Here is a 22,462-nt window from a genome sequence, read left to right on the forward strand (position 1 = left end):
GGCGGGCACGGGGCGATGGAGGCAGCTGGGCCAGCTGCAGGCGAGGCACGGCGAGCGGGACCTGGACCTCTGTGCGGGGGAGATCTGGGGGGCGGGGGGATCTCTTTTGGGGGGGGGGGGGGGGGGGGCTTTGTCCTGTGGTGCTGCCCTCGTGCGCCTGCGAGACCCTGTGCGCAGTGCTGTAACTTATCTGTCGTGACTGTCAATAGGTGTGGGCCCGTGCCGGGCCGCAGGGCCAGCTCCACGCGCTGCGCCTCTCTGTCCGGGGCTTGGGGACTGCGATGCCGTGGCCGAGACCCTCAGGGAGCTGGGCCGCCCGGCATGGAGGGGCTGCACCAGAAGGCAGCCCCACTGCCAGCCCCACAGCCCTGCTGCCTGCCCCACAGCCCCACTGCCTGCCCCACGGCCCCGCTGCCTGCCCCATAGCCCTGCCTCCTGCCCCATGGCTGCACTGCCTGCCCCACAGCCCCACTGCCTGCCCCATGGCCCCGCTGCCTGCCCCATAGCCCCGCTGCCTGCCCCACAGCCCCACTGCCTGCCCCACAGCCCCACTGCCAGCCCCACAGCCCCGTTGCCGGCCCCACAGCCCCACTGCCAGCCCCACGGCCCCACTGCCAGCCCCACAGCCCTGCGCAGGTGAGCGAGGCAGACGTGAGGCAGCGGCCGTGGCTGCGCTGCCGTCCAGGGCTCCAGTTCCCACCAGTGCACGCTCTCCTCCGGCTGCTAATCGGCTCTGTCCTCTCGCTGCCAGGAGCCCTTAATTAAATTATTTGGCTCTGCCCGCCGGCACCCCCGCTCCCCTGGGAGCTGGCCCAGGCCATGGGCCAGGCAGCAGCCGCCGGCAGCACCGAGCCCCGTGAGCAGCACGGTGGGGTGCGGGGCTGAGGGTCCCCGTGCCGGCCGGCTGGGCTGCCGGCTGCAGCGGTCAGGGAGCGCGGCGGGCCGGCCCCTCGGAGCCTTGTGCCGCGCACATGAGCGCTAAGCCCGGATGCCGCGGCTTTGGGCACCACAATCGCCTGGTGTGCGGGGATTAGGCCGGCGTGGTGCCCTGCCCGGCACCCTGCCCGATGGGTGGCGGAGGGACGGACGGACACCCTGCCGTGACCCCTGCCGCCCACTGCGAGTGCCCCTGCCTGGCCCCGGACAGGTGACAGTCCCCGGCTGCCCAGACCCCGGCTGCAGCCTGGTGCAGGAGATGTGACACGCGAGGCGGGCGCTTGGAGCTGTGCCCTGGCAGCCCCACGCAGAACACGGCAGCACCGGGCGGGCAGCTGCCCCCTGCCAAATCCCACCCTGTGCCAGCATCGCCCATGCCGGCCGGCACGAGGGGCCGCGGGAGCCTCGCTGTCCGCCCAGGCGCGGCAGGGTCCCCGACCACTGCGAGGCCATCAGCGGGGCGGCTGCGGCGTGGGGCGGGCAGGGACGCAGCACTGCCCCAGCTGCGCAGCGCCTGGCTCCCGGCGGCACCGCCATGCCGAGTGCGCAGTAATTTTCCTCTGTTTACTCGACAGCTCGCCGTCTGCCCTGGCGTCGGGGGCCAGCGCGGCGCGGGCAGCGGGGACGTGGGGCGGTGGGGAGGGGGGTGCGGGGCTCGGGGTCTGCCTGGCCTCAGGGGCAGGGATGAGGACGGGGAGGGGGACAGGGACGGGGCTGGCCGGGGTAGCCCCCGCAGAGCCGCTGGCCCCCACGGCCGCTGCCGTCACTGCGGCCTCCTGACGCGGTAACGAGCCTAATTGAGGCAGATTGCTGGAGCACGAAGCGGTTTCTGGGAAGGTAAATATGGCCATCGAGCGGCGCCGGGCCCTGCGCCTGTTGCTCCAGCGTTGCCGTGGCAACGCCCCACTGTCCCCCCGCCGTGGCACCGTGAGGGTCCCACAGTGCCGAGGATGCGGGGACCCCCCCACCCCACGACAGGGACCCTTCAGGGCCCCCAGGCCAGCCCCAGTCCACAGCGCGTCCCCAGGTGCCGTGGGGCAGCCCCTGCGCTGCCCCATGTCCCCCGCACAGCCGCTCCTCATGTCCCGCCATGTCCGGGGGGCAGCTCCCGGCCCTGTCCCCGCTGAGGGGCCCGGGGCACGTGGCAGCAGCAGGGACAGCGTCTGCTGGTGGCTGGGAGCCTTGTGCCAGTGCCCACTGCCCACCTGCACGTCCCCTCCCTCAGAGCCGCTCGCCATGGCCCCTCGCACCCGCCACCAGCCCGGCTGCCACCCCAGAGCCGGGGCAGGGCTGCAGGCTCCCCCTCCCCACGCCCTGCTCGTCCCCCACTCCCATGGAGGCTCCCACCGTGGCCAGCGGCTCCCCGGCACGCTCAGCCGCCCAGGGCTGTGCAGCTCTGGGGACCCCTGGGAGGGGGAGTGGGGTGCCCGCCGCCCTGGCCCAAGGAGCTCGCTCCCATGGCACTGCCGCCAGCGTTCTTTGCCATGGCCGCAGTCTCTGGAAGGGGACAGCCCGCTGCCCCACGCCGCCGTGCCCGCCGGCTGCCGGGGGACGCGGCACCCACCCTGCGCCTGGCTGCAGGACCTGGCAGGCAAGAGGTGGGTGGCCTGGGGGAAGTGGCCTGTGCCTGTGCCTCTCGCCCCTGGGACCCCCGGGGGCCCCAGCGAAGGCTGGGGCTGGGGAACCCCCCCTGGCACTGCCCGCAGCACAGCCTGCCCAGCGCGCACACACGTGCACCATGCTCACACACACGTGTGCATGCACACACACACACGTGTGCACGCACACACGCACACACACGGGCACAGACCTCGGCTGCCCAGCGGGAGCTGCCCTTTCCCAGTGGAAGGAAGGTGCTGCCGCCAGCCCGCACGCCCCGGGCAGCGCATCCCAGAATCCCGGACTGGTCTGGGGGAGACAGGGCCACCCCGTCCACCCCCCACAGCGGGTAGCACTGTCCCCAGCTGGACCCGGCTGCTCAGAGCCCCGTCCAGCCTGGCCGCGCATGGCCCCAGGGATGCGGCATCCCCGGCTCTCCGGGCAGCCCATGCCAGGGTCTCGGCACCTCAGCGCCCAGCACCTCTCCTCCGCAGTGCCCGGGGCAGAGTCCCCGGCTGCGGGTTAAACCCAGCCGTGCCGCGGCCTGCCCGGGCAGCAGCACCCCGCAGCCAGGCACCCCGGGGCCGCGGTGCTCGCAGCAATACTCGCACTTTATCAAGGCGACTGAACACCACAAATTGGTCTCCTAAGTACACTCTGCCTGCTGCCGTCCCCTCTTCCCACCGCCTAATTCAATGATACAACACCTACCTCTCTTCCTCCCACCATTTAATCTAATGATCAGCACCGCGCCCGAGTCACAGCGAAAATAAACCCTTGCCGAGTTCGGTTTTTATAGGTAAACAGCCTGACTTCTTTGGCCTGCGGGCTCGCTCCCTCGCAGGGCCACCCCCCCGACACCTGACTTCCACACTGCTGCACCGCCTCATCGCCCTCACCCCGTGGCTCGTTATTAGTCTTTGTAAAAATCGCCTGTTTATAGAATGACTTCTGTATGACATTTCATGAGAGTTCGAGCGACTGCTTTGCCTCTGGCTTTACAGCATCGAAGCCCAGAGAAAAACAACGGTGAGGCCGGGGGCTGGGCTGCAGGACCCCGCGTGTGCCCTCGGGCTCGGGGACACAACCGCAGCCCCCAGACAAGGCCTGTGGCGCACGCACGGCTGCAGGACCAGCGCCGGGACCATGGCAGCCGGCCAGCAGCCCGTCCCCAAGGCTGGGCACCACGCAGAGCCCATCCCGCGCTGGGACGCGAGCCCACGGGGTGCAGGCACAGCCCGGCCGTCGGAGCAGCGAGCCAGCCGGCTGCAGCTCTCCGTGCCGGAGCGTGGGCCACGACCTGCAGAGAGCTGCTCCGGCACCACTGCAGCCCGGCTGTGCCGGCACCGTGCAGCCAGCGCCCGGCGTGTTTGGGCAGCCCCGTCCCGCTCCCCTCGGCACCATGCTCTGCGGGGTACAGGGCTCCCAGGCAGCAGGCTGCGGGTCGCTGCCTCCAGCGCAGCCCCTTCCCACCCCCTCGGGACGCACAGACCCAGCACACGCTCGGCGCTCCCAGCCGGGGCAGAGCCGCCCGGCTCCACAGACACAGGGCACTCCCCGGGCCCATCCCGCAGAGATCGCAGCGACCGTCACCCTCCTGCGCCTGCTGCCAGAGGGGCTGGGGGCTGGCAGCGCCGGGGCGAGGGCGCGGGGCCAGGGGCTGCTCCGGCAGAAGCGGCAGCAGGAGGGGCCGAGGCGCCGTCCCACAGTGCCAGAACCGGGCAGCGTGCCCCGGCGCGTGCGCGTCCTGGGAATGTTTTGGTGATGGGAGGTAAACAGGGTCGTGGCTAAGTGTTAAGAGATGCACTTCAAGAGAAATTCTAGCAATGCTAAGTATAGTTTAAATGCCACCAAAGCAGGGGAAGGAAGAGGATACGAGTGTATTAATAGTCTCAGCATTTAAATCTTTGGTCCAGCGACAGCTCCGAGGATGCCGGCTGGCAGGAGAGCTGCCAGAGCACCAGGGCATTGTGCTACCGGCAGGCACTGCCAGGCTGCACACGTGTGCGGCGAAATTAACTGCCCAGAGCAAGTGCAAGGGCAAGATCCCTTCTGGAAAAAAAGAAAAAAATAACAGGCAGCTTCTGGTCTCTGCGATACTTCTCCTTAGGACTTGGTCAGACCCGAAAAGGCAAGGAAAGCCCTGGCCTTTATTACCAGCGCTGAGGTCTAAAATGGAAAACATGGCTTCAGCTACAAAACAGGAACGTTTTGGAAGTCTAAAAAAGGGAAGAACAAGGGCCCTGCCCCAGAAAGGCTGCAGGCGCACGGGCAGCCAAGGACCCAAGGGGGGGACGGGCAGGGAACACCCCCCAGCTGAGGCAGCCTTCTCCGGGCACAGCCCACCAGCACCGTCCCACTCGCTGCTGCACGGCCGGGCACAACCACCGCGGTGAACGGCCGAGGCAGCGGCCCTGCGCCGGCAGCGGCAGAGCAGAGGCTGTGGCGGGCAGCGGCACGCAGAGGCAGAGCCAAAAGGACACCAGCTTTTATTTACAACACTCCTCAAGTGACAGACAACAGAAAAAAAAAGGGAACGGTACAGCTCAATGACTCAAGAAAGGAAAGGTAATGGCAGCCACAACTCCTCCCGTGCCCCTCCCGAAGCCCACCTGTGCCAGGTAGAGTCCCCGCAGCCCTATCCCCACCGGCTCGGAGCACAGGCGGGCAGGGCGCTGCTCCCACCACTCCCCACGGTCTCATGGGGGCACAGAGCCGCGGCCAGCACGGTGAGGATGGCACAAGTCGTTCTCCCTCGCTCAGAGACGATGATGCAGAAACCACCCTAGCCTTGCCAGGAGTGGGGGTCCCAAGACAGCCCCCCCGGGTAAGTTACACCAGCTACAGCAGCCCCCCCCTCCCAGTGACAGTTCTGCCAGCTGTGGAGGCCAGATCTCTTCCGAGGGTGCACATCTGGAAAATGGTGTTAGTACAAAACAGCCCAGCGCTGTGCAGGCGAGGACGCCAACGAGCTTCTCCCCACCGCCAGCGCCAGCCGCCCCCCCGTGGCTGCCACCTCCTGCGGAGCTGCCGGAGCACCGAGGCAGCGGGGTGGGGCTGAATGCAGCCCAGAGCCCCCCTCCGAGCACTGCTCGGGCACCTGGGGCTGGGCCGGTGCCGAGACCCCAGGAGAGAGGAGCAGCCCCACCTCCAGCCCCACCTCCAGCACCACAGGGACCCGGCCCAAGCACAAGGAAAACCCGGCCTCAGCTACAACCCCCGAACTTGGGCAGCGCTGACAAGGCCCAAGCACTTGGAGCCCAGGTACAAACTAAGCGCACAGCAGGGAGTAGGGGACAGCCAGAGCGTGACCTGCCCAGCAGCCAGCTGCACGAAGCGTGTCAAGCTAGGGCTGCTGGCCTGTCCCGAGGCACGTGGACAGAACGGGCTCTCTTTCCTCCTCCCACCGGGACCGCCCAGCAGCCGTGGATCCTTGGTGCACAGGAGGGAGCGGAGAACCAGCGCTGCCTGTACCGACGGCACAGCCGCTCTGCTCCGCCCTGCCAGGCACCAGGGCGCCCAGGTACTCAGCGCACCAGGGGCAGAGACGGGAGGAGAATGGGAGATCTACGAGCCCAGCACGAAGTGGGGAAGGACAGCTTGAGGCCAGAGGAAGCTATGAGCGGGGGGCTGGAATCCTTTGCAACAGGCTCTGGGCACCCTCAGCGAGCCCCTGAGCATCTTCGATTTCAGGCAGCTTCAGAGCCGAAGCTGACAGGCTCTCCCGGAGGCTTTTGGGAGCACAGACCAGAGGAGGAAATCAACACAAAATCTCAAATTAAATCTGCTTGAGGACCTTAGGAGACCGGCCGATCCGCCCGGAGCACCCGCCTTAGGACTTCTTGGCGTCCTGTGTGTTCCTCCTCTTCAGGTCACCCAGGTCGACAGGTTTGAACGCTGCAGGGCGGACAGGAGAGGCTCTGGCAGCGGAGGCCGCACTGCGGGGCTCTCCCGTCCAGCGCAGCCCCCCGGGTCGCCCCCCGCCGGCGCTGCCCCCCCCTCCGCTCACCTTTGAGGCTGGGGTTCGGCATCTTCTCCACGTACTCCTCGACCAGGCCGCGCTCGGAGCCCATCTGGCTGCGCAGGTCGCGCTCCACGCATTGCCAGGCTGCGGGGACAGGCGGAGGGGCCGCTGGCCTCAGGGCCGCCCGCGCCCGGCCCCGCCGCGCCCCGGCCCCTAGCCCCCCGCCCCGCTCACCCTCGTAGATGAAGCGCACGTTCTCCTCGTGGGCCGGCGTGAAGATCTCGCTGCCGGCGCCGGGGGAGCGCGGCCCGCCGCTCCGCTTGCCGTTGTAGACCACGCGGGACACGGGGGAGCTGAAAGCCAAGCGCGGGGCTGAGCCGGGCCCGGGGCCGCGGCTCGGCCCGGGGCCGGGCGGCGCTCACCTGGCCATGGCGTCGTCGGCGCGGCGCGGCTCGGCTCGGCGCGGCTGCGGGGAGAAAGGAGGGGGCGGCCAGGCCGGGGCTAGGCCGCGGGCCGCCCCCCGCCCGTCGCCATGGCAACGCGCGCCCCTCACCTGGGCCCGGCTCCCGCCTCCGCTCGCCCTCGGGCCGCGACGGAAGCGCCGCAGCGCGCAGGCGCGGCCCCGCCCCCGCGCACTGCCGGCCCGGGCTGACCCCGCCCCCGCCGCGGCCCCGCCTGCCGCCCGCCCGGCCTCCGCTCCCGGCTCCCGGTTCCCGGCCCGGCCCCGGCGCAGGGAGCGGCGCAGGCGGTGTCCGAGATGCTTTATTGGAAAAGTACAAAGTGTTCCCGAGACGCGGTACCGAGCGGCCCTGCCCGTCCGCCGGCCCAGGCCCAGCCCGGGCCCGGCCCCAGCCCTCGGGCCCGGCGCAGCCCCGCCGCCCGGCCCGGCCCCGCAGGTCCCGGGGCCTGCTCCTCGCCGCGCGCCGCCTCAGCCCATCGTGGTGGCTCGGAAGAGCTCCACCAGGTCCGTGTACTCGGGGTCGATGAGGTCCGAGGGCTTCTCCCCGGCGTCGGTGGTGGCCTCCAGGCTGGCGCCGAGGGAGAGGAGGTACCTGGGGGAGATGGAAGCTGAGCGGCCGGGCCCGTGGCCGCGGGCAGCCCTTCCCGGCCCCCGGGGCAGCCCCGCGTGTGCCGCCGGCACCGGGCGCCCTCCGAGGAGCAGCCCCGGAGCTCTGCAAGGCAGCGGCGTCCTGCCGCAGCCCGGGCGAGGTGCTGCTCACCTGGCTATGTCAGCGTAGCCGTCGCTGCAGGCCATGTGCAGGGGTGTCCACCCGTTCTCGTCCTTCTGGTGGATGTCAGCACCATATTTAACCAGCAGCTTGACACAGTCCAGGTTTCCGGTAAGAACAGCTTCGTGGAGGGCTGCCATGCCTGGAAGGACAGGATTTGTTAGCCCTGGACTGGGCGAGGAGTCTCTAAAACGCTGAGCTTACAAGTGCAAGTTGTCCACAGCCCAGGAAAGAGGGGTTCCAGCAAACCCTCATTGTTAGGGAGACGAGTTTGGGGAAAGAAACAAAGACTGAAGAAGCAAAAGGAGATGCCGCATGTTTCTGTTCCCCTTCTGCAGCATAAATACCCTCTCTAAGATGGCATAGCACCCACCTCCCTGCTGGGCCAGGCAGGACAGATAAACCAAGGAGGAGCTGCCCTCTCCTGCAGAGCTCCCGGTCAGCCCCGAGTCCTCGCCAGGACTCACGTGGGGACACGAGGAGAAGTGTCTCCGATGTCCTGCTCTGTCCCAAGTTTTGGAAGCTCCTTACATAGCAAGTAATGAAGCAATCAGCATGGATAGGAGGAAGCCCGGGGTCATTTGAGACCCTGTCTCCGTGGCCATGTGACAGCAGGAGCTGAAGCCAAGCACAAGAAAGGGACAAATCTGGGCTCTGCACCAGCCAGTGCGGATCAAGGCATTCCATAAACAGTTGCTGGTGAGGTTGGGCACAAACACAGCACAATGCCTCCCCCACAAACAGAAATGCCGCAAGTCCACAGATCCAGCTGTGCAAGAGAGAGAGCAGTGTGTGTCAGAAACGGACAGAGCCAGGAACAAAACGTGGAGCCTTGTTTCTCCCTGCTCTTTCCCCAAACCGAGGCGGAAGGCAGGAGCCCCACTGTCCCATCCAGAGCTCCACAGACCAGCCTTTGCTCACCGCTCCTTTCCTAGGTCCCACCACGCTGCGGGTACACGGTGATGCCTTGAAGGGGCCCAGGGGTAAGCGTCCCCGCACCCCACAGTGTGCACTGGCCACACTGTGGTGGGGAGGTGTTTGGGCGCTGGCACGGGGCTCTCTTGGGCCCTGCTTGGCAATGCTGGGGGCCCTGCTCCTCACTAGGGAGGAAAATCGGCTCGATGCCAACCTGCCGCCCTGCCGAAGGTGGCCCACATGCTTGTCTGGCTGCACGCTGAGCCGTGCTGCTGCGCAGACTGCAGCTCCGCCAGCCCCGGCAGCACTCACCAGAAGGGTAGATGGTGTCCAGCGTCACCTTCCTGGCACGTATGAACCTGCCCACCTGCTCCAGGTCCCCCTGCCTGATGTGGTCCTGAAAGACGACATCGTTGGGGAAGCGCACGGTGCGTGAGGCTCTCAGTCTCTGGACGTACCGACTGTACCGGGGCATTGAGACTGAGTAATAGTCCTTCATGCTGATCTTGGCCTTCAGGCACCACAGAGGAAGAGGTCGAGCAGAGGCGTGGAGGGCTGTAGGGGCAGCCGGAGTTGCTCAGTGCTCGGCCCTACCACTTGCTGCCCTCGAAGTGCTCCTTTCTGCTCTTCTGCCGGTTGGATCCCTCCTCGCTGCGCAGGTGTGATGGCACTCCCTGCGTGCCCGTGTCTGTGCCTGTGCCCGGGTCCCCTTGCTACACTCCCATGCTGCCCGGCACTGGGCGCACACAGCTCGCCCGCCCGCCCTTGGCCCGGGACTGATGGTTCTCCAGGGCCTTGGTGTTATATAGGCTCCCGCGGGCTATTTTGAGGACATGCAGCTCATGCTATTTGCCATGACACTTTGTAACTGAGCCGTCCAGGCCCGCAGCCTCCCACTTCTGGGCAGAGGTTGGTGTCTCATCTTACGACCCACCTGTTGGTTGGTGTGCCCATCCAAGCGGGCAGATCTACTCTTGCTTTTGCATGGGCAGCCCTTCAGAGAAGCCCAAGGGCCTGCAAACAGAACTGGCCAGCAGGAAGCCCTCACTCACGCACGCATGCATGCCAGGGAAAAGACACAAGCACGGTCACCAGGCGAGGGGAACCGGCTGCTCACGTAGCGACCAGGCAGTGCAATGCAGGCGTGTCAGAGCTGTGGTGCCAAATACATGCAGAGCTAAGTCACTCTCCTGTGGTTGCATCATACAACTTGAAAGGAGCAGAATGAGCTGTGCTGCCTGGCACGACTGCATGACAACGTACAGCTAAGCATGGCGAGCACCACCAGCATGTTGGACATCATCAATGCCCGTGTGAGGACAGAGGTGCTGCTGGTGCTCCTGATGCAGAGCCAGAAGCCCTCAACGCCAGTCCACGATGTTCAGCGTTGTCCTTCAAACTCAGAACCAGCTGCTGCGTAAGGGCACGCTTCTACAGAACAGCCTCAGAAGAATAGCTGAAGAACAGCACCACCACCAGACAATTCCTGCATTCGTTACTCTCCAGCAGTAGCTGTCAGAGGCCCAGAATGGACCATTTGCCACAGAGGAATCTTTCAGATCTATCAGGCATTCAAGCAACAACTGCTCCTCCATCCTTTTCCCCATCAAAGTTTGGTCATTTCAGATACATGACCATATCTGGCTCTGCTTCATGCTGATGGGGATTGTCTACGCAGGGCAATGAACTGCCCTGCAGTATCAGGAGAAATCCCTGCCCTGCATTAGGGGTGACAGAGATCATTCTGCCCCTTGTCCTGAGCCCCTGCCAGCAGTGAGGCCGACAGCTCCCATCAGACACGCACCCGAGAACGGCCTGCTGCACCCGTTCATCTTCTGGCAAACACATTGATCTTTCTACTGAGCATCTCTGCTCAGTGGTACATCAGACAGAACACCGTGCGACAGGACGCTTTTAGCCTGCTTTCTTGGAACAGCAATTAGCTGTGTACACAAGATGACTCCAACAGAGTCCTGCTCTACCAGGCACAGCCTTGGTGTATGAGAAAAGCCCCCCCTCCTCTGATCCGAGCAAGGCAGGTCTCAGGCCATAAACAGAGGAGAAACTGCAGAGCTCAGCCTTGTTTACACTTTGGCTCCACAAAATGGACCTTTTTGAGCCGAGTCTTCCAGTGGAGCTTCCTACTAGCAGTGCTCTCTTCCTCCCCACCCCAAAACACAAAGTTGCTTTCTTACTTAGAAGCAGCAGCCGCTGACACTGCCTGCTCTGCTGGGCCACGGTGATTGCTGCTACACCAAGACAAGTCCCTGGGCTGCCTTCAGATACACAAGGTCACGGCCCTGGAGGGAGGCATCTTCAGAGACCCTTCCCCACATAACCACAGGTAACAGTCAACCACTGGTCTGGTTGCAGATGTTGCTGCTCACTGCAGGGGGGGTCGGACTGGATGGCTCTTAAAGGCCCCTTCCCACCCAAACCATTCCGTGGCTCTGTGACTCCTGACAGGAGAGGCAGTGGCAAACACCATTCCCTCATCCCACAGCCCGCGACCGCCCATTCAGCCCCAGCGCTGCTGTGCCTGGTGCCACTGCACCAGGGTCCTTGTTCCCAGGGAGCTGCGGACAAGTGCTGCACAGGGCTTCTGTTCTGCCACCCCAGCACACCCACACACGGTGACAGGCACCAGTAGCCTCCCAGGTTGCCCTCTAGCTCCACCATGCCCTCCCCTGTGACATTTATAGCATATTTGCTTACAAAAATATTTTCGGCAGCAAGTGACTGGTTTGGAAATAGCAGTGTAGCTCACTGGATCATGTGAGCCTGACTAGCAGAGGTACCAGCAGCCCCAGGTCTTCCCGTCGGCAAATTCCTTGGTTAACTGCTCAAGAGCAACAAGGTCCTCTCGCCTCAAGCCAGCTGGCAGAGCTGCTTCTTCTCAGAGCCCAAGCCAGCATCCACTGAGAACTGAGCTGTCAGTTGTGTGCCTGCACAGGCTGACTTAATCTGGACATGACATGGTCATCTTGGAAGTTTTTTCCTTTATAGATTATGCAATACAAGTTTCTTCAGGTTAAGCTACCAGAAGCCACCTGCAAAACCACAAGCATTCAGAAAGTAGTTTCTCTCAGAAATATGGTATTTAGTGAAAGTTTGAGAAAGCCAACAAACACACACTGTTTTGGCAGAGTCCCTTGAGAATCACCCTAGAACTCTGATTCTCTTTCAGGTCAGGTTCAAATATATTCATTCTGTATTCCAGTAAAGACAGACAGACATAATAGTATTAAAATCTCAACTTTATTTGGCCAACAAATTCCATTCCAATGTTGCTGTAGTGGAATGCTAAGAACCAGCCTGATGCAGCTCAGGCCTTTGAGGCACTCCCCCATTCAAGTTCCTCCCCAAACCCCAGTAATTGCAGATGTCTGTTTTTATCTATTTTATCAGGCCCTCCCACACCACCCACCTGCCTGGTCAACCCATTCAAAATAATGCATGGGAAGTGATTGCAATAAGTCTTGCATTTGATCAAAAGGATGGCAACACAGCTAGGTCTCATCTAAGCTGGTGAGCCAGCGACCACCTCCACCCCCAGAGCCCGCCACAGCCAGTGCACACAGTATTCCACCCTTCCAGGTGTTTGGAATAGTCATCTCCAAGTGTCTTGAAGCAGAGGGGGAAGGAAACATCTAGCCAGCACGAAGAGAAGTACCTTCATATACACCTTCCACCAGGACAATGCCATCAGCATCGGCCTCTTCCCCTACATACACTGAAGGCCAATTACAGGGAAAAACAGCTGAGACCATTAAGGACCCTGCCAGGTGCAGAAACCAACTATGGGCTTTAGTTTTCAAAGAAAAAGGAAAAGCAGCTTTCTTGGAAGATGTTAGTGGCAAGGCTCCAGAATGTTGGGCCATTGAACTCACTCTACCGCTTCACAATCTGCACCTACCCAGGAGAACAGAATACTTCAAACAAAAGCTGTGTACAAAAAAAAGTACATCACAATTTAAAAAAATGAGCCCAGCTGGCTGGACTGGCTACCTAGTGACAGATCCCTTCTCAAAAGCGAAAAGAAAGAAAAGAAAGTCAAGTGTAGAGACAAGCGAGGGCAAAGTGTTACTTTCAAAGCCAATCCCTGGATTTCCAGTCATTCACCTTCTGCTTTAAATCTTAATGGGTTTCTGACTTGCTGGGCTGCATAACAGCAGCCAATTTAGTGTGTGATTTTTTGGGTGATGTAGATCAGTCTTCTCTTTACAATTCATCCTTTTGGATTTTCTGCTCATCATCATCATCATCTTCCTCAAGGTCTGTTTCTTCATCTGTCTCCAGGTCCTCCAGATCCTGTACAGGTTACAAAAACAGCTGCTGGTCTCTGGCACATTAAGCAGACCCAAAACCAAGCACAGAACTACATCTCTAGTCTGTTCGCTATACTCTGCTGCCATGTTAACAAAACATCCAGAGACTACTACCAAGAGCTCTGAATTTGGGACATTAAGGATCAGAAACCCCTGCAAGGCAGTACCTGCACCTGTACCTTGCAGGGGAGGAGCTTTCAACTAGATATACTGTGTATGTAGTGTTCATCATGCTGCTCAAGTTCCAGGTGCTGAGCAGGAGTTCTCAATAAAGAACAAGCCCTCTGAGCACTCCAGCAGTTTGTACAACAACCAGAGACAGCTTGTGCAAATTTAGAGGTTACAAAATCAACAGTATCCATGCATTTGTGTTTAAGCCTCCCAAGAACACTTCACACCCAGCTGAAGCATTCTCAATAGAAGGAGTCCATTACAGGCCAACGGCCAGCCAGGCTGCAACTGAACAGGTCACATTTTATGACATGGGCACTTTTGTTCACCAACAACATCCTTTCCTGCCACGTAACAACGCAGGATCTTGTTTAGGACTGAGGATTCAAGCACAGCACCAGATCCGACCCACGCTCCATATTCTGAACGCCCAGAGTCCTGTGTTAATGTTACTCACATCATCAGCTGCTGCCCCATCCTGACCTCCGCTCTCCAGAAATTTTTTGAAGCCTTCTAGCGTCCTCTCCCCATTATAGTCAATTACCTACACGGGAAAAACATCAAGATAATGGTTACGGGCACCCACAGAACCACAGCCCTGGAGAGGAGAATTCTTTCTGAGCAACAGTTAACATGCCAAACAAAAGGGAATTTAAAAATTCACCTTCACCCATATGAGACGAAGGAAAACAGCTCAGCCACTAGACTTCAGAGATCACTGCGAGGAAAGAATAGCCTGCAGATGAGCACACCGTCCTCTGCTATGCTCCCCCTTTTCCCCATTCCCACTTCCCACCCCCACTAAACTCCTTCCTACAGCCCAGCCCCCCACAGAGGGTCTCAGATGTCCTGTAGACTTGATGTGTTCCATCCCTACAGAATGGAGAGCCCTCCCAAAGGCCTTGTCCAAAGCAGAACTCAAGCAGGCAACTACACATTCTAGTGCTCCCTCGTTATACGATCTGTGTAAAGGTCAGCTGCCCTCTTACGTTTCTGCCAGAGCCTGCAGGGAAGAACTTGAGTGTGGGGAAGCTGTGGATTTTCACTGCCTCTACTTCATTGGCTGTCGAATCCATCTTGGCAATGACAATGTTCTCATGGTCCCTGTAGGTCTCTCCCAGCTTGTCCCAGATCGGAGCCAGCTGCTTGCAGTGACCACACCAGGGGGCATCTGTTCATCACAAAAACATAGCTAGCACCAGCAACCAAACAAGTCACCACCACCACCGCTCCCCCCTCAGGTTCCCATGCCAGACCAAGCCCACACATCTTTTCAACCGAGGCTCTCCCTCTGTGGCTTCGATTCTGCAAGATGCTTTCTCCCCAGTCCTGGTCATGCAATACTATGGCACTCCTTTCATGCCAGCTACTGGGAATCAGCTGTTAAAAGGTACTCACAGAACTCTACAAAGACATTCTTATTCTCATCAAAGGCAACTTCTTCAAAGTTTTTCCCAACTAGAACTTTGACAGGCTGCTTATCCCAGTCATCAGGAAGATCTTGACTCATCAGGTGGGGCTAGAATAAGCAGTGAAATTCAAAGCTATGGTTTACTGCACAGCTGCTTGGAACATACCAGCAGTCACATATCCCAGAAAACCCAAGTTTAACCACCCCTCTCAGTGCCTCAGTCATAGGCAGTGAGCAATCAGATGAATCAGTCACTTCCTCCCCTGCTTACAGAAAGTCTCCTTCCCACCCAGAACAAGCGGGAATAGCAGGTGCTCTTGCGCAGAGAGAACTGCAGTTGAGCTCTGCAGGGAGGAAACAATATTGCTGACAGCATCATTCCCACAGGGCTGTGTTTAGCTAAACAGTCACTACTGGAGTAAGGTGCGCATAGCTACCTCCAGCAGATCAGAGCCAAGAGCTCTTTAAACTGTGCCACACAAGTTCACACCTTCCACAGATTGTTGGCAGAAAGAGCAACTGGGTAAACAGCACCGTTACCATAAGCAGCAGAAAGAGCAGGCTCCACCTGCACTTGGGTGCCAGCACATAGCTTGCTTTCCTACAGTCTTCATGCCCCAGTAGTTTTGTCTTTCATTTCTCACCACAAAGCCCACTAGATACTCTGTACGTTAGTTGGAAGGATTTTCTCCAGACAACTCATGCAAATTCTCACAGGGAGCACTTCTTACTCTTGCTTAGCCAGTAGGTTTAACACCAGCAGCATTTATCTTCATTACCTTGATCTTGCCCTCCAGGAACTTATTACAGAACTCTTTGATCTTGTCTGCTGTGAGGTCATCTGATTCAGGTTTGTATTTGGTCATTTCTTCCTCCAGTGTGATCAGACGTACAGCTGGACATTCTTCTTTCTTTAGGCCAAAAAACTCCAAAATCCTCTGGTTGTCACTGTGGTCACTGTCTATGAAGATGAACAGGATCTTTGGAGGAAAAAGTCAAAGGCAGTATGGTGAAGACGAGTACCTCTGGGCTATCGACACTTTACACACACACTTGCACAAGCAGCAGCTGAACCAGCCCCTCTTCCTTCTCCAGGCCCACCAGGAGGGCACCCCATCGGAGCACAGATGCTGGAGCCGCAACAGTTCAAGCAGCATGCGCACAGACCTGGCACTGGTGGTGATTAAGGCAGAGTCAGATTTACATCCGCAAGAAGGAAAGTCAGGAGTTAACTGCTATTCCTTCAACAGTTGGGCAAGCCAGTAAGTGACTCAGTCACCTATTATCGAGAGACACAGGCAGAGAGAGAGAGCTAGCTTCAAGTCCTCCTCCACAGCTACTAAGTGGATATAGACAGACAGCACTAAACTTCTCTGCAGGTGGTGGCCACTTAATTCATAATCCAAGAGATCCATCTCACCTTCCCTTTGAAGTTTCCAGCTGCGCTCTTGAAGTTGTCCAGTTTCTCTTGATAGTCAGAGACGCTTTTTGGTAGGAACAGCAGAATATGAGTCTTGATCTCTCCTCCAAAGATTTTAGGAGCAGTCTGAGGAGTAGAATATAAACTTTATTTTTGGAAGAGGTAAATCAGTGCCAAGATGAGCTTGGCGCTGCCATTCTGACTAGAGCACAGAAGCCTCCAGTACTACAGGACTGCTTTGAGCAGCAAGCTTGTGCCTCCTTTCCTGTGTGTTCTCCACACTTCTCCATAACCCCAAACTAGCGTCAGCTCCAAGACAAAACACGACCACACAACCTACAATTTGTTATACTCATACAGTAGCTACAGGAAGGGGCCTTACCAAGTCTCTGAAGACCTACCTGTTCAGTGAACTCTATGACCAGAGGCAATGCGTTAGACTTGATGAAGTTCAGCAAATCGTCTTTTGTGAGGTCCCCTTCAAAGTTGTTACGGCCTTCATCAAACTGCAAAACCAGATATTCTTGCGTTAGAACACTTCCATATGCCACACAAGTCTCCGTCGAGAAATAAGATGCATTCATGCCAGAGTCACTGCCGCAATGGACCTCAGCTGCACTTGCTGAGAGCAGACTTCGGTCTCTCAACAAGGTCACCACATGTTCACATAGAATCTGGATCAAGGTGTTCACCTTCCTGGCCAGCAAAGCCTTCAGTCATGCCCTGCAGCAAGTGGTGAGCTGCAGCAGGACAGTCCGCTTAGATCTTGGCATTCTTCTGGATGATCACAAAGCAATATGTGAAACAGATCACCAAGAAGGACTTTTAGCAGCCGCTTTGCAGCAGGCATTAGACAGACCAGTGAGAAGCTACCAGAGCATGGGCAGCTTTCTGCTCTGCAGGAATTAGCAACATCGGAGCAGACACACACACTTTAACCAGACAGCGCTATGAAAGGAGTCTGACAGCAAGGCCCACTGCACTGCAAGTAAATAGTAATTTACACAGCTCTGTGGGTTGTTTCAGTCTGTGTTGTTAGAGACCACAGCATATGCTCATCACACACATCGCACCAGTGGTGCCAGATCCCTTTTTATTAGGATATCACCTGTATCCCTGACCAGGGCTCTCAGAACCCTCTTGGGCAGCCTGGAAAGGGAACAGCTGTAGAAGACTGCCAAGGCTAAAGAGAGGATGTGCAGGACAACACAGCAGCCCCACAGCAGGGCAATGCTCAAGTCACCAGCAGAAGCAAGAGTAGACTCAGATAGCCTTCTGTTAGAGGAAACACGCTAGTCTCAGCTGAAAGGCTGAGCAAAAGCTTAACATTGGAAATGGACTTTGTAAATACTTCAAAGTCAAACTCTCAGTTTAGACCCAACTAACTGCAGGAAGCTGAGCCAAAGTCCAAACCCACAACTGTTGGTAAAACAAACCACCTGGTTCTTACACCCTGGTATTCGGTTACCACTGGTGCCCATTTCCATCTTGGTTTGGGGTGGGCATATTTGAGAGCTCTCACAGCACTACCATGACATCGCACAGGAACAGGGAGACAATGTTCACAGCTGAAAGGCATCTCACCTTCTTTCTTCCACAACGAACAGAGCACTCCTGCAGCATCCCAGCCCTCCAGCAGCTCACGCACAGCCTTTCAGACCAAGCTTCCTCCCACTCCTAACACCTCACACACACTGCCAGGTGCAGAATTGCTTTTCATTCCAGATGTACCCAGGTAGACTACACTTATGGAACAGAGCTTGAAAGTTCCTTTACTGTTAAAGACTGGTCCTGCCATTGCCCCAGTTCTTCAGGAGTGGAAGAAACCTTAACAGAGCTCAGAGAACTTAAGGGTTAGCAGCTAGTACATCAGATTAAATCAACTCAAGTCCATTCTACAGCGAGCTAAACATGAGGAAATGTGCAGGTAACTAAATAAAACCCAGGGTAATAACTTGTCAGTGCTGGAAGCCCCAGCTGTAACCCAGCCACTTCAAAGCAACCTCAAACATTGCCCTGCACAGAGCCCAGTGCTGGTGCTCCCCACAGCCCCAAAGAGATGGTCAGTTCTGGAGCTCAGCATTTGCCAAAGGACATGAACAGCAGCTGTGAAAAGCCCTGCAAACAGCGGTTTCAGCCTAGCATTAGCCATGAACAGAGCGTACAGAAGGAATAGAAATCTATACATGTGAGAACAAGATACAGGCAGTACGTCAGCCAAGAACAAAATACTGCTCCCTTCACCCACCCCAACTTTTCTAGCTGCAAAACTCTAGCATTTCGAACTCGTTAGCCAGATAATTTGGTCACACAGTGATCTGAGGGACCTCTTACTGAGAATTTAAGTCCACAAGCATCTAGTGCCATAAAAATCACTACAATTTCAGAGGTGTAGTGGAACAACAAATGCTATTTTAGCTGAACAAGGCAAGAATGAGGTAAGAATTCATTCAACTCGTTAGCCTGTCTTAGATCAAATTGTGCAGAGCAACGACCGATTAGATTACAGATTTAGGAAGTCTGATCCCAAGCAGCTTTCCGTCCTGCCTCACAGCACCCCCGTGTGCAGTACCACCCAGTCTAAGGAGCCTCTACTTGCCAAACCTAGAATTTCATCCCAGTGACTCACATTTTCATGGTAAAAGGCATCAGTAATTTATTCCTGCTTCCGTAGATGGCCACCATCCCTCTGCCCATAATCCAGCTGCCCCAGCCTCATCAGCTAGAACTGCAAATCCTCTTAGGAACTTCGCTGCAATCACTATGGCGCAGAACCCAGCACGAGGCAGAGCAGCTCCCAGACGCAGACATCTACTGACTGCAGCAGAGCCAACACTGAGCGCATTTAAAGCGACTTCGCCAGGACACACTCGCACAGAGCATCACGGCAACGCCACCAAGGACTCTGCCACCATTCTAAGACCTTCAAAGTTCAGGGAGGGGCACGGGAGGCCTCACTAGTTACAGCCATGAGTATTTTAAAGCTTGTGCTGACCATTACAGCACAGCAGCCAGATACTTGAGAAATAAGCAACAGCTTGGCCCCAAAGCCCAACAGCTTTGGGAGGACAGCACTGGGCCGGTAGACCAACAAGGCTGCTGACTGCAGGCCCCTCCGCTGCCAGGTGTGCCCTGCGAAGGGCCCCAGGGCTCTGCCACCCCACAAAGGGGCTGCAGGGGCTGCTCTCCTCCCCCGTCACGCTCCAAGGCTTGGAAACAGCCAGACCAACAGCACAGGGTCTTGTGCCATTTCATCCAGGGCCGCCCTCACTTGAACCTGACCAACTGGAGAACAGAAGAGGCAGAAGACTCAAGAGCAGTGCTCGTGCTTTGCAACAACCAGTACCTTCTTGAAGAGGACCACACCGTCCTTGCTAAGCTGGTACTTGGTGAAGACATCATCACTAGAGGAAATCCCAAAAGGAATGTCATCCACAGCTTCTGCCGCCAACAAGAACTCCTTTGCAGCCTCTGATGTCAAATCCTGGTGAATAAGGAAAGGTGGTTCGTGGGACACACCACACTGAAGCACAAACATCCCAGGCCTCCCCAGCCAGAGAACTGGAAGATCAAGTAAGGCAGGACAGCAAGCATTGCACAACTTATGGAGAGCCTTCCCCAGCTGTCAGGTCCCCGTAGGGCAGAAAGCAGGGAAGGTCCTAGACATACACAAGAGCTTCTCAAACAGAAGCACAAACTCTACCTTAAAGAAACCAATCACAACCACTTCACCGGAATCCACTAATGTCTCTGCTGCAGCAGCGTCTGTCAGGGTGGTTGCAGCCGGGCCAGTGCGCTTCTTCAGCCAGCTGACAATATCATCTGCTTCTCTGCCAGCTACACCAGAAAGACAAGAACACTGATTCACCTTTTGCCTTGCCTAAGTTTAAGAACACAAAACCCCTAAGCTTTGAGACAGACGGCTCAGCAGCCAGCTGAGAGGTCAGAAAGAATGAAGATACTGTTTGCACAACTCTATTCCTTTTACTCCAGCATAATTAAGCTAATCTCTAATTATTAAGTCAGGGTACAAGGGGCTCCCAGGAGTCCATTCTTCTCTTGCTTCCAGCCCAAGCATGCTCTTAAACTTTAACCAGCATTACAACATTCCTTTAAGATCCTCATTTTTTTAGGCAAATGTATCACCTTTCCCTTTCACTAACCAGTATTCTGCGTGCTACCTTCAGCATCCAGCGCAGTGGCGCCTGGTTTAGCCGAATTCTGCTTGTCTTGGTCTTCCTTGCACCTCTCTCACACCTCGTGCTTGCCCCTTTACCCAGCCGCCCAAGCGTTCGCTCACTTCTGGGTGCTACATTGCTCGAGCGACGCCAAGCCCAGCAACAAACAAAGCCTGGACCACTCTGCTTCCCTGCACAGAGCCAGCTCCGCCTGCCCCCGCTCGCGTTAGGGGCTTCCCCCGCTCGAGGCAAGCAGGGCTGCCAAGGGCAGGCGTACCCTCGGCCCCGGAGTGCAGCCGCCAGCGCCATGGACCTTGTCCAGCCGTGCCAGCGCGGGCCGGGAGCGAGGACGGGCGGCCACGTCGCTGCCCCGGGCACGGGGCCAGGCCCGGCTCACCTGTGTACTCCCGGGGAGCAGCCCGGTCGCCGTTGCGGAAGAACTTGATGGTGGGGTACCCGCGCACGCCGAACTGCTGCGCCAGCTCCGACTCCTCCGTGGCGTCCACCTTGGCCAGCCGGATCTCCGAGCCCTCGGCCCGCAGCCGCGCCGCCGCCTTCGCGTACTCGGGGGCCAGCGCCTTACAGTGCCCGCACCACGGGGCGTCTGCGGGACGGGACGGGGTGTCAGCGCCGGGGGCCGCGCCCGGCCGACCCCCCCCCCGCACAGCACAGCCCGGCCCCGGCCCCGCGCCTCCGGCCCCGCCCGCCGCCGCCCCCCGGGGCCCGGTCACGCCGCGGATCACCCCGCCCCGCTCCCAGCCCCTCGGCCCTCCCGGCCCCATCCCGGCGCCGCTCCCGGCCCCCCCGCCCCGCGCTCACAGAACTCGACGAGCAGGAAGCGGTGGGCCGCCAGCGCCTGCTCGAAGGAGGCCGCGCGCAGCACGAGGACGCCGTCCTCCTCCTCCTCGGCCGCGTCGGGACCGCCGGCGCGCGCTGGCGGCGGCAGCAGCACGAGGCAGAGCAGCGCCACGATCGCGCGCAGCCCCGCCATGGCGCTGATGGCGGCAGACGGGATAGGACAGGCCGGGCGCGCGGCGCGGCGCCGCCTCCGCTTATAAACCCGCCCTCCCCGGCCGCCGCCGCGCCCCATTGGCCGCGCCGCGCCGCCGCCGCCGCCCGCCCGCCATTGGCTCGGCCCGCCGCCCGGGCCGCCGCGAGGCGCCGATTCGCCGGCGGGCCGGGCCCGCCCCCCCCGCTCGCGACCGCGGGTTGGCCGCTGGCCTCGCCGCCCCTCCCGCGGGTCGCCATTGGCCCCTTGACCCGCTGCGTCCCTCGCGATTGGTCAGCGCCGCCGCCTCGCGCGGCCGCCTGCCCTCGAACGTGGCACTCGGGCGGCCCCGGCGGACGGGCACTGCGCGTGCGCGCGGCGAGGCGCGCGTGGTGGATTCTGACTGGGCCGCGTCCACCGCCCTCTGACCCGACCGGAAGGGAAAGGGCCGCTTCCGGCGCGGGGCACGTGACGCGGCGGGGCGCGCGAGGACCGGGAGGGGCGGCCCCGGCGGCCCCGGGAGCCGCCGCCGCGGGAGCCGCCGCCGCCTTGCTGGGGCCCAGCGGGAGCGCGGTGCGATGCCGGATGGCGGCACCACATGGGGCAGAGCAGCGCGTGCCCACGGCCGCTGCTCGCGGCTGCACCGCACGGGCGGGTCGGGCTGCCGCAGCGGGGCCCGCCCTGGTGCTCGGCCACCCCAGAGCCGTCCGGTTCTCCCGAGGGGCCCTGCCCCAGCACCCCCGCAGCCGTCCCCTGCTGCCCGTGGGACCGGGGCTTGAGGCAGCGCGCTGCCTTGCCACAGGGCCGCACGTCGGCAGAGGCAGCGGGGCCGGGGTGCGTGGGCCCAGCAGCTCCCGCGAGGCTGCCAGCGCTCACTGATACATTGCAGGTGCCGCTGCTCCCTTGTGTTCGTTTTTGGTGCTGGCCGGGCGTCGCGCCACTGCCGCATGCAGCGCCCTCGTGCCTGCCTTCCGGCACCCCGCGAATGGAGCACAGTTCTCGTGTTTTCTTTCCATCCCTTCACCGTGCCCGCACTGCAGTGTCTGCCGAAGGGAAGGCCGCAGAGGGCCCTGCCTGCCGTGGTGGCAGATCATCCCCGCTGGTGTCATGCTCGGGGCTGGGGTAGGGTGTCACCACATCCACACCTGCCAGCCACCACCACAGCAGGTCCGGACCCACAGCCAGGGCTCTCATGCACTGCAAGGCATTGATTCACGGTTCTCCCCTTCCCCTCGGCCTCAGCTCTCCCAGGCTGCCTTGGGCTGCCCCAGGCGAAAGCTTCAGTGCACAGAGCTGTAGTTCTGCTGCTTGCGGGCAGCTGCT

General features: G+C 59.7%; 3 protein-coding genes across 3 annotated transcripts; all 3 read right to left on the minus strand.

Moving 5' to 3' along the window:
- Positions 1–5,007: 5,007 nt before the first annotated feature.
- MCRIP1 (MAPK regulated corepressor interacting protein 1) lies at positions 5,008–7,104 on the minus strand. The gene is made up of 5 exons (XM_075440775.1): positions 7,053–7,104; positions 6,922–6,965; positions 6,734–6,852; positions 6,545–6,643; positions 5,008–6,432 (listed from the first exon to the last, which is right to left on the minus strand). Exons 2-5 carry the CDS (start codon positions 6,927–6,929, stop codon positions 6,368–6,370), a joined length of 291 nt encoding a protein of 96 aa, XP_075296890.1. The 5' UTR covers positions 6,930–6,965; positions 7,053–7,104; the 3' UTR covers positions 5,008–6,367.
- A 141-nt stretch (positions 7,105–7,245) lies between these two features.
- On the minus strand, positions 7,246–9,438 carry PPP1R27 (protein phosphatase 1 regulatory subunit 27). The gene is made up of 3 exons (XM_075440915.1): positions 8,956–9,438; positions 7,720–7,870; positions 7,246–7,551 (listed from the first exon to the last, which is right to left on the minus strand). Exons 1-3 carry the CDS (start codon positions 9,140–9,142, stop codon positions 7,428–7,430), a joined length of 462 nt encoding a protein of 153 aa, XP_075297030.1. The 5' UTR covers positions 9,143–9,438; the 3' UTR covers positions 7,246–7,427.
- Positions 9,439–11,882: 2,444 nt separating this feature from the next.
- P4HB (prolyl 4-hydroxylase subunit beta) lies at positions 11,883–21,189 on the minus strand. The gene is made up of 11 exons (XM_075440960.1): positions 20,971–21,189; positions 20,549–20,755; positions 19,677–19,810; positions 19,320–19,457; positions 16,375–16,479; positions 15,974–16,099; positions 15,333–15,533; positions 14,541–14,661; positions 14,132–14,313; positions 13,600–13,686; positions 11,883–12,954 (listed from the first exon to the last, which is right to left on the minus strand). Exons 1-11 carry the CDS (start codon positions 21,140–21,142, stop codon positions 12,865–12,867), a joined length of 1,563 nt encoding a protein of 520 aa, XP_075297075.1. The 5' UTR covers positions 21,143–21,189; the 3' UTR covers positions 11,883–12,864.
- Positions 21,190–22,462: the final 1,273 nt, after the last annotated feature.

Source organism: Opisthocomus hoazin, chromosome 21 (assembly GCF_030867145.1).
Source record: "Opisthocomus hoazin isolate bOpiHoa1 chromosome 21, bOpiHoa1.hap1, whole genome shotgun sequence".
In the NCBI taxonomy this organism is placed as follows: domain Eukaryota; kingdom Metazoa; phylum Chordata; class Aves; order Opisthocomiformes; family Opisthocomidae; genus Opisthocomus; species Opisthocomus hoazin.